We start from the raw sequence: 20811 nt of genomic DNA on the forward strand, positions 1-20811 counted from the left end.
GAAAAAATACCCGAGTACGGAACCCTCAGTGCGCGAGTCTGCCTCGCACTTGGCCGGTTTTTTATACAATTTTGTAAGGACACGCCGCACGTGTGGTTGGTGGTAGTCACGCGCTACAGTCCGTGACTCGCCATTTGAAGCCGCTACCACGCTGATACTCGCTGAGACGCGCTGCTGCCGTGGTGTACCCAATAGAGGCGACGATTATGTCCACTGCTTCGTAACAGTGGCAGTTAGTAGTTCGAGCAACATTTCGGCCTCGCAGTCCATCGTGACACTGTATAGCAGAGAGCGACTCATAAAATACGGCGACTTTCGAAAACACAGCTGCTGCAAAAATGCGCCAGCCAACGGTTATTGTGGTGCGCGGCTCTTTGCGCTCAGTCCTAGGTCTACGATTCATATAAATAATAAATTTTTGGTTGTGTAATAAATTATTATAATATACTCTAAAATAGCCCTAATTTATTTTATTTATGTGACATTATGGCTAATTCTCTTGTAACTAACGCCAGGTCTAATTTTATTGCTATTCTTTTCACACTGCTCCCTGCGGAAACGGATAGCATAAGATTTAGAACTGTCAATAGATTGTGTACTACAGAATTAGCCATTATTGTATTTTGTGATTATTTTTAAGCAGATTCTATTAATTCCTGTGAATCCATTTTTATTTAATACCTTCTTAGTGCAAAATTGGTTATATTTATGTAGGTAATGATACCTAATATTTCCTTGTTTATGTAAAACGTATTTCGGATTAAAATTGTTTAAAAAATACATAATGCCCTACGATAATATTGAATAGAGTAGATGAACGATACCATACATTTGAAATAGAAACAATAATTCTATGATGGGGATATTTGTCAGAAATGTTCTGGCATTTCAATCCTGCAATCTCCCCTGGTGGTAAGCGATGATGAAGTCTAAAATGGAAGCGGGCTAACCTAGAAGTGGTATGACATAAATTAAATCCATATTTAATCCATAGCAATCATTAAATCCATACCCCTTTGGTTTCAACATGGCATCGTTCCGAAACGCTAAATCGCTTTGCCGGTAGGGTGCTAAATAGTCATGGCCGAAGCCACCCACCAAACAAAAAAAGGTGCCAACGGAACCTTATCACTAAGCTTTAGCTGTTCGTCCCTCCGTCTGTCTGTCAGCGGGCTGTACCCTTTTCGTGAACTATAAAATTTAGGGTTATTTCGATACATATCACACTTGATCGATATTTTTCATAGTACCATTGATTTTATCTTAATCTTTTGCGTATAAAATAAAGATCAATACTAAATCATTTACGCTATTCTTATCGTACTGGTGTAAATTAATGTATTTTTGTCGAAGACATATTACATAATGTAGTGTTTTTTAGTACATTTTAGTATTTTCACCTAATAAACACAATCAACCAAAGTACATACTCGTTTTGTACCTTTTATAAATGAACTAAATATATATTTATATTTATAAGTTGACTATTTGTGATAATTTGCTGTTGTAAATTAATTTTACTAATATAGTATACGTGTTTTATTTATTTGTAACAAGTTGGGGAAATCTTAAACAATGCTTACCAGAATCTGTGTCATATAACATGACAAATAAGATATGCAGTACCCAAATAGTGCCATAGATTATTTCGTTGCCACTACTTATATTTGACAAATTTCATACGCGGTCCTTCGAGTTTACAGTTGTTTTCTACGAGTTCATTTCCGCGATCAGCAGCTTGCAGGGTTGTCACATTGGAGTTTTAGACAAATTCTTTAACTCTTATCTCCCACGAGTATCACTGATTGTTTTTTTGGTACATCTACACTTCAGTTCTAAGCTCAGCTAACCGGGATGTAACGTATATTATCTAACGTGATGAAAAGAACGAAAATATTTACTGGTGGATGCGATTTAAGATTTTCCTCAGACTATGTATAAATAAATAAAAGCTGATATATTGAATTATAATGCATACATTTTGAGATCTCACTCGCCATTTTAGCTTGGTGTCAACTGTCATGATAAAAGTACGGTTTTAGTTTTTAATTAAGGTAGCTGACACATGGTAACGGGGCTCTCTCCGTCACTCGCTTCATACAATCGTAGTTGCAATTTCATTTCAATATTAAGCAACCAAAGTCCATGAAATTTTGCAGACATATTCTAGAAATTCTAGAAACTAATATCTGTGTCTGTGGTGTTTTAGATTTTTCTAAAAATATGTAGTTTTAAAAATACAGGGGCTCAAAGATTTGTATGTAAATTTTTAAGACCGTGTAACTTTGAAACCGAATATTTTAACAGAAATCTGGAAAACCACAGACATAGATATTAGATTCTAGAATATGTCTGTAAAATTTGATGGACTTTAGATGCTTAATATTCAAATGAAATTGGAACTACGTTTGTATGAAGCGATTGACGGAGAGACCCCTCTTAAGATGGCGAGTGAGACCTCAAAATGTACGCACTATATGTAATAAAATTAAGATTAGTTTTGTATGATCACTGTTACTTTAGAATTTGTAAAAAGAAAGTCACCGAGATCAATTGTACTAATTTTAATAAAAAATAATGCGTTACACTTTTTGTTCGAGAATTAACTGTGTAGTTAAAAATAAAATGATTGATAAAATTACAAGAACATAGTTTTATTACGTTAAAACAGTCAGCCATTTGGAATGGAATTTTAAAACACATAATACAATAAAATAGCACAATAAAAAGAGACTAGGCCCCTGTTGTTAAAATCTAAAATATTATTTATTCCTTGATTTTTGCACTGCCGTTGTTATACTTTTTAGACATTTGAGTATTCGCATCTTCTTCATATTTAATAAAACAGGACAGGCAAACTTCTTATTTAAATTTAAATTGTCAAACCCTGTGACTTTTGGTGCAAGTCTTGAGCAAAAGTAGCACTGTACGGCCTCATTTACACGAGAGCTTTTTTTAACGTCCGTTAAAATAGCGTCCAAATAGAACAAATTTATTCCCAAGTATCTGTTCACACGTAAAAAAGCGTTCACGTGTGAACAATGAACATATACTTTTTTTATTAAAAGAATATTAGCCATGCTAATCATGACTAATACTCCCCTTTCCCCTCCAATTAAGCGTAAAGTTTGTGCCAGGAGTGGGTACGACAATAGTGCAACGGGTGGGGGTTGAACCGCCGACCTTTCGGAATTCAGTCCGCTCCTCAACCGTTGAGCTGAGCTATCGAGGCAAGTATTGCCTCATTACATTTGATGTATTTGGACGCTCTTTAACAGACGTTAAAAAAAAAGCTCTCGTATAAATGAGGCCTTAGTTGTTAATTTAAAATTCATTTCCGTTCTTTTTTAACGATATCAAAAGAAAAAGATGCGGATACTCCTTTACATGGGGAAATGCCACATTGTAGTGACGTCACCAGGTCCGATATCGTGCGTATCAAACTTGCGGCCGTACTCACAATCATTACTATGAGGTGTCACAGTGCGCTCGAACGCATAGTGTAGGTTCCACCAATCAGATCATTGTAAATTGACGTGACACAGTCATCTGATTGGTGGAACCTACACTGTGCGATCGATCGCACTGTTAGACCTCATAGTAACGTTTGTGAATACGGGTGATAGAGTTGCTAAGAATAAGGTTGTGTTGTATTGGTCACAAGTACTGAACACTAGTAAAGAAAAAGTGCGCTTCAAATGCGAATATTATCAGCAACAACGCTCTTAACTTGACCAGCAACTAATACTTTCATTAGTTTTTTTCTCCACTAAATCAAAGCCAACCCTCATTCCACATTGTTTAGTTCTACACTGCTGCATCACTGAGAGGTACAAAAATAATATTTCGTAGCAAACCTTGAATTCAGTTCTGAAACCAACCTAACAGAAATATTGAGGAGAAACGTCAAATCTGGTGATGGTTTTCACATTTGAACCGCCTTATAATTTAATTAAAACATCACAATATATGATGCATGTAGAAATATTCAAGGCGATACTGAAATGTCACCTATTAAGTATACTGAATTTAAAAACGCTAACAATTCCAACTATAGATACAGCGCCTAACTGAGTACCTAGGCTCCTGCGGTAGTGGTTGGTTGACGGTTGGTGGTAAGTTGACGTCACTGAGATCGCGTTACGTCATCACCCCCCTCCCGAACCTACTCAGATAAGGTCATAACTCACTTAAACGACACCGCTCCCGCACGGTAAAAGAATAAACATTCAAAATATGGGCTTAAAGTCCCTAAATAAATAAAGATAGCAAATGATGGGCTTAAAATGTGTCTCCAATCATGAACCATGGTCAATTTGTACACAAAAAATTCAAATCACCATTGACCTTACAAGTTTAAGTTTTCTTGGATAGCAGAGCCGTCATAAATTGTGTACTATGAAAATATAACTTGAATCCTTTAACAGATATGAGAGTGACATTAATAGGGCTGCAACAATGTTGAAAATCCATCATAGTGATATCAATATTATTGATACTAAGCTACAAATGTTCATTTTATTGTAACATACATATTATCTTTTCATTGATAGGTACTATACTGGGATAATAATGTTTTAACTTCCTATTATAATGAACTCAAACAAAAGAGACAAAGGTTTCATGTGTTTATGTAGTCGTGTACAACCCATTTCATCGACTTTTGGTTTATTTATTGGATTAATTTCTATAATAATGTGAATATTACTAATATTCAGGTGAATATTATTAAATAAATAACAACTGATATCATGGATATGTTAAAATTATGCTAGGGTCGTATGCTTATTATTGAGATTAATTATTATTATGTGATTTGATTCTGTGTAATAATATTAATTGAGAGCTTACGAGTAGCGCATGATCTTTGAATTGTATGTCTGTATAACTTGCGTTCGTCAATAATATAAAATTAATGTTAAGGTGCACGACACGGGTCTGCCCGCGAAATACAATTCAATTTGGTTTTTCAGATTTTGTAACAAAGTAGGCTTATGGTATTCTAATTCCGCCAATGGCAGTAACATAAAAATCTTTAACAGGTTAACATAAAAATCTTTACTTGAAAGTGTTTAGTTTATGAAATTAGTTATAGCATCGACTAATTTGTGAGTAACTCACGTCAAATAGATTATTTTGACTAATTTCTTAAACTGAACACTTTCAAGTAAAGATCTTTATGTAAACCTGTGCAGATGATACTGCCATTTGCGGAATTAGAATACCATAAGCCTACTTTGTCGTATTAGTTTACAAATTGTGAAAAACCAAATTAAATTTGAATTTCGCGGGCAGACCCGTGTCATGCCGCTTAACACAGAGATCAAAAGTCCGATTTAAAATACATAAATATAAATTTTAAAAGTGTTTCAGTGTCCTTGGTTATACTAACGGGTGTTCAATACTTTTGGCCACACTTGTACGTAATTTTTAAATTGCTTATGAAAATATACTCCATCATTGTTATGTAAAAAGGTCAGTATAGTGATCTGTTTTGTTCAGTGTCATTTCTTCTTAATCCGGCTCGCGATCCATTCCAGACCCAAATGTAATCTGCAAAACATAGAATAGAAATAATTAACGTAAGAATAACTAGCAAGTAATTCAGCAGCTGCTCAATTGAAAATCCAATGGACACATAGATTATATATATTACTTCGTATGGAACTGGACTCAACTTCGACTGAACTGGACTTCGACTGGAGCTAGGATGGCCATAGAGCACCGTGACGAGCTCAGTGACGTCTGGACTTCAAACGCGAGCAGATGTTGCTTTGCATTGCCAAAATGCCGAGTTGTGTTGTAAAAAAGTGTTCTAATTCCGATAAAAACGTGACTAAAAAAAGAATGGAATATCCTTTTTTCGGTAAGTATTACAAAAATAATATATTACATATATTTCTAACATTTTTAATAAATATTATAATTACCGTTTACAATTGACTATCTGGCCATGTCAACTTAAGAGGCCGTCTTCCCAATTTTCGATTTTTTAGGAATTATTGAAGACCGTATTGCATCAGATATAACGATTATAACAAAGAAAAATGTAAAATATTAAAGATCAATCCCTTCTTAATAGATTATTGGAAATAAAATATTAATTTTATTACAAAATATTATTCAAATAATAATTTTTGAGGAAGGCGATTACTAATTTCACGCTTTTGAGTGAAACTTCATTCACAAACATTAGCATTAAAAATTGTAGAAAGTGACGTATAAAAATACTAATATTATGGACACACTCTCAGGGGAGCCAATATAACGCCATAGGAACTATTCGTTGAAACGATCTATAGTGTTAGTATAAAGAGAATAGAGATATTGCCCACCCTTCGCCAGTGAGCGCGCAGCAAGCCTGGATGTGCCACGGGTGTTGCTTGATAGACGTCAGGTCCAGCTGTTCCGATATCTCCGCAGCAGTCATCGACCCCTTCACGTCCTGTAATGAGAACAACGACTGTTAAGTGTACGCCTCTTACGCGCTTCGCCATACAAATGTATTGCGCCTATTATTCTATTTGTTGTTTTTTTTTCTCTCTCGTCTGGCTTTACACTGATTAGCCAATGTCAAGTTTATAGTATTTACAAGTTAGGAAAACTATATGTATAAGTATGGACTTCGTCTGTGCCGGCGCCCGCCGACATACACGCGACGCCCCTTTCGAGCGCTTCCCAGTCAGTTCCACCACCAATAAACACCAGCAGAACACAAAAACCGGCCACTTCTAACAAAAAAACACTCCAAAAAGGCACAACACGCGCGCCAGCAAACGCCACCACAGACGAAATCCTTTGTTGTTTTATATCTATAAGTAATCCATATATCGATTTATCTCTCAATTATCTGTGCCTTAAAACAATTAATATAGTGAAAAAGTATTTATTTTTAAAGTTATCGCCCTTGAAAAATCTCCTTTTTAGGGCAAATTTTGAGACAACTTCGTGCGTAAATAAACAATATAAAAAAACTAGAAAATTGAAAAATTAACAACTTCATGTCACGCTTTACTTCATAATAATTTCAAATGTCTTTAGTTTGTGGAAAAAAAATGTTTTCTTTTGCCAAAGTAGGCGTAATTCTAAACGTCGATTAGCAATTTATCACGTTACCGCTTTTGACTAAAAAATGTTGAATCTCAAGCAAAATTCATTCACCTGGCCTCCCTCGGGGTGAGATGCAGTTAGTAGGAAAGGGTGACATGCATAATAATAACATTATTTCCGTTATCTATGGTTCCATGCGCCAACGAGTCGTCGCTACGATGAAACAGGTTCTTAATAAATAGGGAAATCATAGTCAAATCATTTATTAAAATTGTACGCTTTCTGATTATCAATTGCTGAATTTGCAATACAACGTGGTGGTGATAATTAATTTCGTAAACTTAAAGCTACTAATATGGCCTATGTGTCAATAAAACCACAGCCATATGTCAAGATTCATCTGCCGATTCGGAAAGCAAATTCTACTGAGAGCCTTTGAGAAATTAAGAAATGTGTAGCGGTATGATGGCCGCCGGGCGAATCAATCCGTTATTTAGCTACATTTATAATAAACTAGAGGATGCCGGCGACTTCGTCCGCGTGGATTTAGGATTTTAAAGATCCCTTGGGAATTTTGATTTTCCGGGATAAAAAGTAGCCTATGTCCATCCCCGTGATATAAGCTAACCCTGTACCAAATTTCGTCAGAATCGGTTAAACTGTTGGGCCGTGAAAAGGTAGCAGACAGAAAGACAGACAGACACACTTTCGCATTTGTATAAAAATTCAAAATATTTTTATTCAATTAGACTTTTACAAGTTAGTCTTTTGAATCGTCAAAAGCATCTACCACTATATAACATATAATATTAGTATGGATAGTTTTAGTGCTTCTGTACTGTTTCCCCACAAGAAGATAGAGACCTGTTTGTTAGCGAACACGAGGAGGCATGCCCTGCTCAGCTCTTCGTGGGTCAGCATCCGATGCAGCTCTTCCCGGCTGATGCCCAGCCTCTGTCGGTCGGTGGAGTCGATCACCATTATGACGAACTGGAACACAGCAATCAAAAACAAATTAAAATCACACTAATATTATAAAGGCGAAAGTTTGTGTGTATGTGTGTGTGTTTGTTACTTCTTCACGCAAAAACTACTGGACGGATTTGGCTGAAATTCGGAATGCAGATAGATAATATCCTGGATTAGCACATAGGCTACTTTTTATCGCGGAAAATCAAAGAGTTCCCACGGGATTTCGAAAAACCTACATCCACGCGGGCGAAGTCGCGGGCATCGGCTAGTTACAATTATAATTTTGACGTTTAATTATTGACATAATACAATACAGTCCAACAAGGATCTTTTTTGGCACTTGAATGACATTGACAGGGGGCGTAGTTGTAGAACAAAGGCTGCCAGCAATAAAATCTACTCAAGTTTAGGGAATATGTTGAAAATATCAATGACTATGACTTAACCACAAATTCTCAGTTTTCGGATTTACTCCTTTACTTGTGCTATAAGACCCACCTACCTACCAAATTTCGACGACAGACTGACGGATGGACGAACGAGCGAACAGACAGACGGACAAGACTGGCCACGCGCCAATATAAGAACTTTCCTTTACTTGTCGCCCTGCATTAACATGTAAAAAACCGCTCAAATGCAAGTCGGACTAGCACACTAAAGGTTCTGTGCCATCATTCAAGAAATAGCCTTTAACTTTTTTCGTGGCGGCCATTTGAATTTGTTATTATTTGTTGTTATAGCGACAATAGAAATCCATATATACATACTGTGAAAATTTCACTCCTATACGAGATACAAACCACTGACAGACAGACAGACATTAATGTGTTTTATAATGTAATAATATAAATATATAGTAAAATAATAAGTAATTAAAAAATATACATATCTACTTAATAATAATATACGCCTTTATTTACTAAATTTAATGACATTAATTCTATGTATAATGTATATACTATATACATATACACTTAATTGTACACAATAGTATGAAAAATTTATATATTAATATATTGCATTGCATGTTGTATGTGACTGTAAATTAATGAATAATTAGATTAATTAATTCAAAAGATATTTTATACTTCAACTAAACACTACATTTATTGAATAAATAAATAAAGTATATTTTCTTATACATAAAATAATTTTTTTATCAGCCTGTTCGTTAGCCTTGCACGCATATTATTTCGCTTGAGTTTAAACTCTGTACAATTGTTGTTGGGACATGCGAGGAGGTTTCTGACATACCAAATGTAGTCAAATTACATCAGGTAGTTCGCGAGAAGCATTTGAGGCATTAGCTATTTCCAAACAATAAATATGAACTATAACTATGTACCTATGCTAAATATTATAAGTAATTATAATAAAAAAATTGTTTACTTGTCTGTCTGTTCATTATTTATGTGTTGTAATCATTGGATTGAGTTAAAGCTATGAACAGTTTACTGGAAGGTTTCTGGAAAAATATAAATCAATAGTGGTTTCTTAGAGCATTGTCTCTGTCGCTAAGCCCGACAAAACGGTACATAGCTGTAAGTGTCAGAGACAACACTACAAAGCTAAAATTGCTTTCTAAGGGTTGATGTATAAACTATTATATATATATATATATATATATATATATATATATATATATATATATATATATATATATATATATACATATACAAGGATGATATAAAAGCTTAATTTGCTATAATCCGCCAAACCAACGAAATCTGTATGGTACGCAGCACCACACAAATTCCAACACCACTCGACGCGCATTTTGCCCCGACACCGAAGCATCCTCAGATGTAGACCTCACAATGTCTAATTGCAAAGATATATATACTATACTAATATACTATTACCCTGTTTCAACACTCAACAACGTTAGCAACGTTGTTATTTCTCAAAAACAACAAACTTATTGACAGATTACAGATGGATGCTTAGATTCCACTATGCAATGCTCAATATAATAATTTACAATTTATTAACAACTAGTTGCTGAACTAAGAATTATCTTTGGTGCAGTCATTTGGAAGTTATGCGGATACATACATTTTGGCTATTCATTTTTATTTATATAGATTTATAACAAGTTAATAAGTTAATTATCCAGCATAATATCTTACACTCTTAAATTAGAAATTTAACCACATTTTTTTTATCTGTGCAAGTGTATTTTTGTGGTCTTTGTGTAAAATCTTTTGGAACAGCTATTATGCAGCTATATTACAAAACTATGTAAGTACTATGAAGTTGTCAAAATTAGTTTGACACTGAATATCCAATCGCAAGCAAAAAACAGTTGACGAAATCTGAAATTTTGCATAGAGGTATAATATAGACTACAAATAGGTCTGGATTTTTTAAATAAATTTAATTTATATAGCGCATAGCTAGTAGATAATAAGATATTTACTTCACTGTTGGTATAGTAAGTGTTCCACGCAGATCTCAAGCTCTGTTGGCCCCCAAGGTCCCACATGACAAAGCGGAGGTTCCTCCACACAACCTCCTCAACGTTGGAGCCAATGGTTGGCCGTGTATGAACAGCTTCACCCAGTAGCAGTTGGTACAAAATTGTGGTTTTACCAGCATTATCTAGTCCCACTAGTACCAGCTTGTGTTCTGAGGAAATAAGGAATTAACCAATTATTAGTTGTCAAAGTAAAAATCTTATTTATTCAATACAGGTACCATTGTTTGATTGTAATTGTGATACAAATAGTTGAATTTGTAAGATTCAAGGTCTAATTTCATCACGTTGTTAACCCCCCCTTTAGCATTGTTGTGCTCTTGCCTTTTCTCAGATACATAACACACAATTTTCAAAAAGGAGAGATAACAAGTGTAAATTAAAAATTTATAACACCCCCGACGATCCAAAGTATCTGAGTTTTCCAAAACATCATTTTCAAATAAATAATTATGTATTTAGGCAACGTCCATCTTGACAGCTTGACATTTGTCAATTGACACAATATTATGAACCTAACGGTTATCTAACCTTCTTTTCTACAAGAATACTAGAAAAGAGCTGATAACTCTTAAACGGCTGAACCAATTTTTTTAGATTATAGCTAAGAACACTCTCGATCAAGCCACCTTTCAAATAAAAAAAACTAAATTAAAATCGGTTCATTCGTTTAGGCGCTACGATGCCACAGACAGATACACAGATACACAGATACACAGATACACACGTCAAACTTATAACACCCCTCTTTTTGGGTCGGGGGTTAAAAAGAATGTAACTAAATGATGGTTAAATAAGGCATAATTAATGTAATGGTGATAGTAACTTTGTAAACTTAAAACTTAAGCTATGAGGGTACCAAAGTCGAAATGGGCTTTGGTCTGAGTTTACTTAACTGAATACTAAAACACTCTTTCAGGCCCTATATGTTAAGACTCTGCTAAAACGAGACAGTGTTATACCGCTGGCATAAATCTGTCTTGTTTTAACTGAAACTTAAGTCTAAGCAAAGTCAAATCAACCTCTATAGATTTCAACCTAAGACTTTTGCCTTATGTTTGGGGGTTCAAGTTTTGATCGCTGCTTGGGGCGCTTACCTCTGAGTCTCAATCTTTTTGGAGTTATGTGTTTTTAAGCAATTAATTATATCAGTTGCTTTAACAGAGAAAGAAAATACTATGAGGAAGCCTGCATGCCTGAAAGTTCTTCAGAATAATCTCCAAGCTGTGTGAAGTTTGCCATTCTATGTTTGGCCAGCATAGTGTATATGGCTAAACAGTTTCCATTATTTTATATATAAACCTTTTATATATGTAAACCTTCTCTACATGAAACTAACAGTATAATTACTATCGTGAAGAACATATTACATGTCTTAACGCTTTAGTTCACACTGCATGCTGTAGTGTTATGAGCTCATTATCTTGGCATGTTACGACATCAAAGATATTGTGATCTAAATGAACAATTAGGTAATATCTAGAAGATTTCTTACCTTCGTTCCCGAACAAGCTCCAAATTTTTGATATAAGCAGGCCCATTGTAGATAATATTAGTCACTTATTAGTGATTAATTAAACCACATCGTCAACAAAATAATGTAGTCATACGTAGTGTCAAAATATCCCCCCTATATGTTTATTTTTCCAGTTCATCACGATATTTACAATATTTGGCTATATTTTCCCCACAAACATTATCACTGAAGCTTTTTTATACAGGAAATATCAAAAAATATGTTACGCGTAAATTCATTTCTTTTCGACAGAACACCTGTTGAGATCTGGGTCAAGATAAAGGTACAGTGGCGCACTTTCAAATCAAACTAACTCAGTTTCACTGATAATTTCAAGATTGCCGATTTAATGCTCTCCACTGTAACAAAATATTATCCGATTCACAAAAGTAAAAAAATGATTTTCATTTTCATATAATTTTAGTAGCTATGTATGTACTGTACTCTAATCATAATCATTTAGTCATATTCACACACGTCACATCCAGACCTGTCACACAGTGACAACATGGTGACAACCACAGAATATTAAATATTAGCCCAGAGTGACAACCAGTGTTACCACTTATAGTATAATACCAGTTTTTATTGTCAGGCATAAAAACCCACAGACGTGTATAAAGGTAAGGGGACTTGTAACATCTTTGATTTGAAGCCCCCGGGATCAACAAAATGGAGCCGGAACCTGAGTTTTAGGGTTTGCATTATCGATACTAAAATACTCGATATAAATTATTGTCATAGTTAATTTTATTTTGAAAAACATTAATATATGTAGTATTCGTATTTTATATTAATAGTTCATGTGAAACCTTAAAAACGACGATAGGTAGGTATTAGTGCATATTAGTTGGTCCAGCTATAGGTACACCAACTAACATGCAATAAGTTCTCTCATTTCGGTGTCTTTTTAACCGACTTCCAAAAAAGGAGGAGGTTCTCAATTCGTCAGAATTCCGATTTGAAATTTTTTTTTGTTTGAAAGGGTATACTGTGCAAGTGTGGTCCCATATAAAGGTGAAGATCTGATGAATATCTTCGGAGATGGAGAACAGAACTCCTCAATGGATAAGAGCAAATTGCTCGCGGTCAGGGTAATAGCCTAGTAAACAGTAGGGTTTTAACTGGGCATAGCATATTATAGTACAGTGGAGCCACTAAAAATTGTGAAATAAAAAATTTTCAAAAGAAAAATAAAACCGACTTCAACATAATGCCAATTAGTTCCTTTATAAACTGTAGTAGGCAACAGTTGGCAATCGGGGGTATAAGGCGGGGAGATGCCCCGCACACCCGCACGTCACCCGCGCTCACTCGCATCGGGTTAGCGCGGGGCACCATCCCGGTTGCCATTTCAACCTGTCGCGTACTGTAGCTACTCATTCTCTATAAAATTCCGACAGGCCGTAGCAGACATTACTCATCAACAGGTGGCGCTGTATGATATAAGCTTGCGAAGACTTCATCATTATTTTTAAACTGAGAATTATAATAACGATGCAAGTTACAACAGATGATTAACAGATTACTTTGAACGCCTATGACACGGTAATTATATGTAATATTATGTAATAGATAATATTACCGTGCCTATGAGCTAGTACGCCATGTTGCTAGACCACAGTGGAAACGTTGTTTCGCGCCTCCGTTATAAAACCAGTCAAGTGCGAGTCAGACTCGCGCACCCAAGGTTCCGTACTCGAGTATTTTTTCGATATTTTGCAGGCTAAATAGTGCTTGTGGTTTTTGACGTCGGTTTTATTTTTCTTTTGTTGTTTATCAAGAATAGCTTTACACACTTAGAACAACTCTAGCTCCCCTCGGTGCTTATCGATGTAGGAAGCTCGCCGCTTGCCTGCGTGTTCCCGCAAAAAACCCGTTCCCGTAAATCGTTCAAATCATTTAGACATAACTAGTTAGTTCAAACATGACTTTTAGTAGACACATTTACTTACTATCATTTTTCTACAGGTATAACTTATCTTACAATGAGCTATTACATTTAATTAACTATTCATAAGGGTTTCTTATTCTCTGGAGATACAGGACTCTAAAAATAATTAAAATATGAAAATGATAAGGAGTTAAGATAAAGGAGTGCAATGGATCTGTACAAAGGAGAATTCCAAGATAGCCGATATAGGTTTTAAACAGAATAATTTAAAAATATTTAGTATACATAGTAGTTAGATATTTTAATTATCGTTTGTCTCAAAAGTGGCACTTATTAAAAATATATACGCAACGTCGTCAGCTCCATGGATGGAAAATTAATTTTATTCAACACAGTTACAGGAACGCCTTCAGTCGTACCTACTAAGTTGGTCAGATAAACCGCTCTGATTTTACGAAGTACATTGTCCAATTTGAAAGAACTCTCTCTGCTGCACTGCATGCTAGCATCACTCTCTATTCGACAACAGAATCTCTGCCTGTGTAGCGTCATCAAAGCGGCATTCGGCTTAAATTTTTCTGGAGTACCCCTATTCAAAACTGCCCTGTAATTTATCAAGGCAACGTCGCATGGGAAAGATGTTTTAATCAAAGGCAGATACGTGTAGTGGCATAAATGAGTTCTATTTGCATCGATGAAGTAAATATCTAAGTTGTAATTAAGAGTGTCCGCCAAGTATAGCGCTGTATGACTGGGCAATTTTAAATCAGTTTTAGAAAAGACTTCGTCGAAGCTATTCTTATTCTCAATGAAATTCTCTAGTAGCAGGTAGTGAGTGTGTGTGGTCATACTGTTTTCAGCGGTTCCTTCATTTGGCCTTTGATTATCATCATAATGCACCCTCCTATCCAGCATAAGCACCAATTGACCCTCTTGTAAAGCTGTCACAGCTTGAGCGTGGTCACTAAGGATTGTCAACCTAGTTTTTTGGTCCTGTATGTAAGCCATACTTGTAAAAGGATACACATTTGATTCTATGCTTCTACTGACGTTAATGTTTCGTGCTGTGTATTGGAAGCCGTTATTATCAATGAAGATTTCTGGAGGATTGCCGTTCCCGATGACCGTTTGAAGAGATAGAAACATTTCCGTGTCTCTGTTAGGTGCTACGTCGTAATTTATTTTCGTCTCCAGCTTTATAATATCAGCGAGAGGATTTTTCATTACATTGAATATTTTAACAGTATGTTGCAGAACATTTCCGTAAAGCGATGTCAATTCAGTAGTAATTTGACCCGAAACAATTATAATAGCTCTCGATTCAACGCTTTGTCTGAACGGTGATAGTATGTCTTCCATAGGTTTAGAGGTATTCGTATTAAACAAAAACATGCCAGAATTTACACTAGCACTAGTAAATGCTCCAAAATCTACAACAACAGGTTGTTCAATAGACAATTTTTGAGTTACAGTTTTTAAAAATCCTGTATGTTCATCGATAACAATTCGATACCTGTAACTTTCCAGTTGAATGTCACCTGTTTCTAAAGGACGCACGTTGAAAACAAAGTCAGATGCATCATCAAATCTATCGACAACGCAAGACGTACAATAAATCGTAGCAGCATTGTGTGTGACATGAAGAATCCTTTCTATTTTAAACAACACGAACGCTAGCGGTGGGACTTTGGCTATAAAAGTCATCTTAAAAAAATGGCTCGAAATTCTAACTCTTTTCTCCAAACCAAATTTCCATACAGGGTTAATTTGTATTTGCACTTCATTTTCAATGTGATCTATGATTCTTACATTTGGGTGTCTGGTTAGGAGTTCCACGATTTCGATTCTCTCATGATTTAGGGAATTAAATATATATATTTGGTCACCGGGTGTCACTGATTTATAAGAAGTTATAAATTCTCCTTCCCTGTAAATATATTTTTCGAGATACGTCTCATTTTGAGCTGGTTTCGAACTGATTAAGCTAGCGGCAGTCTCTTGAATGGACCAGCAATCTCTAGAAGTCTTAATCACTTGTTGTTGGACATACCTAAGTGCATTAACCGTCAATGTGCCACTTACAACATTTCGGTCTTGAAGACGAGCGACAGACTCACGAGCGTTCAGCAAACGTTCATATAACGTTGATACTTTGTATGAATTGAAAGCGTTGAAATTGAGAGCGAAAGAAAACAGTATTTCGGTACTTCGTAACGTTGAGTGAAGACGTCTCAAGATAATTTTTAACAAAGATCGCGTAGAAAAATATCCTGTCCAATATGCAGGTCTGCCGTCCCTGATGTCAGCAAAATTTAGGAAGTCGCCTTTCAAACTGGGGAAACTGTTTTGCTTCGACAGTATGTTTTTGAAATAATCTTTACTCGTCCCAAATTTGATCGTAGCCTTATAAATATCATGATTAAGATTTACGTAATCCGCAATTTTTTGATAGTTATTGTACTGAAAGTCAAATTCCGTTTGAGATTCGTAATGATGGTCACCTCCTAACGGCGAAATAATCACATTGTGTGACGATATCGTGCCCGCTTTTGAATACTGCTCTAACAATTTCTCAGCCTTCACTTTGAGGTTAAATGTATTTAAATCTTGGGTAGAAGAATCGATAAAATTAAATTCCATGTCACATATTGGTTCACCTTCCGGACCGCAAGCTTTAAATCCATCAGAATTGAATGGCAAATAGTGGGTGATAACAGAATGCTTTGGATAACGATCGTTGCCAATCCTGTTCAAAGCTTCGTTGAGGTTTGTGTGAGCAGTTTTATCTGTGTCCCAATTTTGAACCCATACGAAGTCAGTGTACTGGTACTCGGTGAGGTATTGTTGCCAGGAGAAATGCATATTTGTTAAAACTAGGTTGGAGATTCCCGATGCTGATAGAATATAAGGCAGGGTAGGGCTGTGTGTCACACTGTTGGTCAGCCAAGCCACCACTGGCGAATAGTTTAAATTATACAATAACCATTGGTGACCTGTAAAAATATTAAAACCTATTCAATTAATCTGCCAACCAAGTTCATTTAATACTTAATTGGATTTGTAATTTTGTAATTGTTACCCTCAATTAATTGATGTAGGATCCCGAATAAATGTGATGTGGCCTCATCAGTTTGTACCCATCCACCTGTTGTGATTTCTAGTCGTCCTTCCTCAACTAGTCTACGCAGAGCCTTAAAAAATGATAATCTGTTTTAGGAAATTATTCATCAGGTCGCCCCGGCTTCGCGCGGATTTCAAAAGAATATGTAGAGACTTATATAGAGACCTATAGGTATAATCCAGTAGTGGAGTTTAAAGATTGACTTCGGTCGTCAAAACTTAAACTTTATCATTGATTTACAGTAGCTATTTTCCAAAAAATATCAATGTAGTGTGCTATACTGTACTTTTGACATAACATAGATTTGACATGGTAAGTGAGTTTTTATTTTGTATGGACTATATATTATAATATTGATCCAAGTCTTAAAAAAATTATTGTTTGGAAGAATTCGCGGACCAGTAGTAGTACCCTGCCGCGTCGCTCTGTTAATATGATAGTCACGTAACGCTCGGCCACTACTAATGTTTCTCACAGATTCGAGTTGGTGTATATTTTTTTTTTTCCAAAAAAATGTACCTCTTTTTCCAACAAATCAAAAGTAAATGTAGTCAATAGCACTGCTTACGGGGATTCACTTAGCCACAGTTCTGAATCCACAAAAAACTGTTTAAGTCATATAAAATAGATTACCGTTCGACTCTTTTGTCGAGCATTTTGCCACCACTGACTCAAATGCGACACCTCATTCCAAGAGAACGTTAGATTGGAGTAAAATTGAAGCTTTTTCACTATGTTCGATATAATCTTACGCGCTGCGTTCTTATGGAGGTTTTCAAAGGGTTGTTTCCAAATTGTGTCGACGTGCGACCGTGGCACTAATATTACCTGCAAAAAGCATTACAGCATCATCACAATCATCTTCATTTTGACTCCTCTTCTCACAAGTACTCATGCCAATTATTCATGAATGAAATAATAAGTTTTGACCCTAGCCCATTTGACATATATGTCGAGAGTTTCAACACTCTTCTAACAACAACTAAAATTATCAAAATCTATATATTAATAGATTTTGATAATTTTAGTTATAAGAAGGTTGAATGAAGGTTTGAATGATATAAGATAAGGGAAACCAAGGCAAAGGCAGACTCTAAAAAATCATGCTTATATTCAGCGAAAATCTTTTATTCCTTAAGCGTTTTGTGGGTTACCCATTTTTTTGCAGAGTTTCTCATTATTATGGATATGGGTTAGTTTGTAGGTCAAATTTTTGAATCTGTTAATTCTAGATTAAGTAAAGATAAGGAAAATGCATTACTTTCAATGCAGGCCACTGGGCGTCCCTCATAAGAGCCTCATAGCGACCTTCGTAAACAAGATTCCAAAAATGTTTGTTGCCAATCCATGATGGCTGAAACAAAAACAAAATTCGATATAAATAATTATTTTATCAAAAACTCTAAATGATCTGACAACTTAAACACACATACTTACCGATCCGAGATCCGTGGATCCGAGGCGTTGTCGCTAACTATGGGCTTCATAAGAATGCATAGAGCCACTCAGAGGGCGATGATGGAGAAAACTATGCTTGGAGTTTCTATACGTGATCAAATCAGAAATGAGGAAACCCATAGGTTCATGGTCCACAGGAAGTACCCTATAGGTTTCTTGACAGACACAACAGACAGACAACGAAGTGATCATATTATACGGGTTCCTTTTTCCTTTTGAGGTCCGGAACTCTAAAAACCGATAAACTATCAGATCTAGCACCTTGGGACTCCAGCGTTGGAAGACCTAGACCGAACGAGTCACAGAGAACCACTGGATGGTAGCGGCGCAAGTCAGCCGTGTGTGGAAGACCCTACAAGAGACTCGCCTATGTCCTGTTGTGGATGTCTAATGGATGGTACTTACTTCAATGTTCAATCAATCAATCAGCCTGTTTGCGTCCACTGCTGGACATAGGCCTCCCCGAGAGCGCGCCACCACACACGATCCTCCACCTTCCTCATCCACCCACTTCCCGCTATCCTCTTAAGGTTGTCAGTCCAGCGGGTCGGAGGTCGTCGCACACTGCGCTTGCTGATACGCGGTCTCCACTCCAGAATACGTCTGCCCCAGCGGCCATCAGTTCTGCGGCAGACGTGGCCTGCCCACTGCCACTTCAGCTGACTAATGACTCAACTTACCTCAATGTTAAACTCGTTAAATTTTTCTTGGGCGTCAATATCTGCTTTAAATTCGTGAAATTCTGTGCAACTAAATGGTATATGCCAAGATTTATTATTGCTTATAGTCACTTTTGCTGAACCTTTGTTGGAAAAGAAATCAGCCTTTTTAACACCTGTATCGTAATATGTCAAGTTTAGTTCAATTGCATTGGCTTCAAATTCTCCATCGTTGGTTGTTTCTGTACTAGAAATAACACTTTTTGCCAGAAGCTTGTCGTTGATAGCAGATTTATCGGAAGTTACCACGTTATATTTCATCGAGCTGTCTTGTTCTGAGCTAGACGGAACCTTTTCCTCGGCCGGGGGGAAAAAAATTGACGTAGGTATAGCCACATTACTTGTATTAAGGAATTCATTCGAAATCGCTCCTGGTAGAATGGAACTCTCTTCTCTTCGCCGGAACAAGTTAATAGCATTCCGTGCTGTCCGAAGGTCGAATGGATGCACGATTTCATTAGTTAAGATGGTAGGCATTTTCAGTCTCTGCATTTTATGAACAGTTGATTTTTTTTGCGCATACCCTGGGTAAATTACCTTATTATTTAGTTTCAGATTCTTAAAATCATTGCCAGACTCACTGAACGGCCTTTGCACCATTTTTGATTGGTTGCGCACAATTTTCCGCAACGCTGTAAAATAAGTTAGATTATTGACGTCTCCAACTATTGAACTTCAGTAAGCTAACTTTTCACAAAATCCTCTGTATTACTTTTTTCGTAACATTCATTTTCAAAAATTGTTATGAATATTATAAAAAATGTAATGCTCCAAAATTTTCCCTTCACTCGGACATTCATGATTCATTCAGTACCTATATTATCACTAATGATCACACGGCAGCGAACTGAGGCAGAACATTGGAAGTTTCACATGACAAGGGGATGTTTATAGAAGGAACCATCAATAAAGGATTATATTTCATGAATTGTAGTTTCATTTTGTTTGATCTATAGGTACTTACTTGTTTAACTGCCTATGTGTAACAATAACAACTTTGTAGATAGTAATCAATGTTTTTTTTTTATTCCTATAGGTGCAAGTTAACCAGGTGCGATCTCACCTTTATAAGTGATGATGATGCAGTATGAGATGGTAGCGGGCTAACGTGGTATAGGCATGGCAGTATTATTAAACCTACCTTTTTTCGGGGTTTTTCGATTTTCTCGGGTCCGCTAATCGCTTGACACAATTTCGCATCTAAATTCTAAATATATAAAAGGAAAAAAGGTGAATGTTTGAATTAATGAGCTATCAACGCACAGCTAGAACATCTGAACGGATAGGGCTGAAATTTCCCTTCCAGGTTAGCCCGCTTCCATCTAAAAATTAAAGAGTTCTTACGGGATTCTTAAGGGTCTATCCGTTTAACCGATCTATATGAAATTGGTAGTTGGTACAGAGGTACCTAGCTAACGCCCCGGAAATTGACTTCGGCAACTTTTAATCCTGGAAAATCAAAGAGTTTTAAAAAAACTTAAATCCACGCGGACGGAGTCACGGGCATCATCTAGTCACATCACACTAATATTATAAAGGAGAAAGTTTGTATGTGTGTGTGTGTGTGTGTGTGTGTGTGTGTGTGTGTGTGTGTGTGTGTGTGTG

At 36.1% G+C, this 20811-nt stretch overlaps 2 protein-coding genes and 1 long non-coding RNA gene across 3 annotated transcripts; 1 reads left to right on the top strand and 2 right to left on the bottom strand.

The window, feature by feature from the left end:
* The first annotated feature begins 3101 nt into the window (after window positions 1–3101).
* LOC123880041 lies at window positions 3102–20764 on the top strand. The gene is made up of 3 exons (XR_006799146.1): window positions 3102–4288; window positions 7182–7186; window positions 20752–20764. It is a non-coding gene; the product is annotated as an uncharacterized LOC123880041 (long non-coding RNA).
* On the bottom strand, window positions 5246–12501 carry LOC123880034 (ADP-ribosylation factor-like protein 5B). The gene is made up of 5 exons (XM_045927927.1): window positions 11994–12501; window positions 10442–10650; window positions 7915–8040; window positions 6336–6445; window positions 5246–5553 (listed from the first exon to the last, which is right to left on the bottom strand). Exons 1-5 carry the CDS (start codon window positions 12037–12039, stop codon window positions 5505–5507), a joined length of 540 nt encoding a protein of 179 aa, XP_045783883.1. The 5' UTR covers window positions 12040–12501; the 3' UTR covers window positions 5246–5504.
* Window positions 14215–20025, bottom strand: LOC123880017 (alpha-mannosidase 2-like). The gene is made up of 6 exons (XM_045927882.1): window positions 19919–20025; window positions 19168–19838; window positions 18291–18383; window positions 17663–17857; window positions 16988–17099; window positions 14215–16901 (listed from the first exon to the last, which is right to left on the bottom strand). Exons 1-6 carry the CDS (start codon window positions 20004–20006, stop codon window positions 14242–14244), a joined length of 3819 nt encoding a protein of 1272 aa, XP_045783838.1. The 5' UTR covers window positions 20007–20025; the 3' UTR covers window positions 14215–14241.
* Window positions 20765–20811: the final 47 nt, after the last annotated feature.

The sequence above is a fragment of the Maniola jurtina genome, chromosome Z (genome assembly GCF_905333055.1).
Source record: "Maniola jurtina chromosome Z, ilManJurt1.1, whole genome shotgun sequence".
Taxonomy (NCBI): Eukaryota; Metazoa; Arthropoda; class Insecta; order Lepidoptera; family Nymphalidae; genus Maniola; species Maniola jurtina.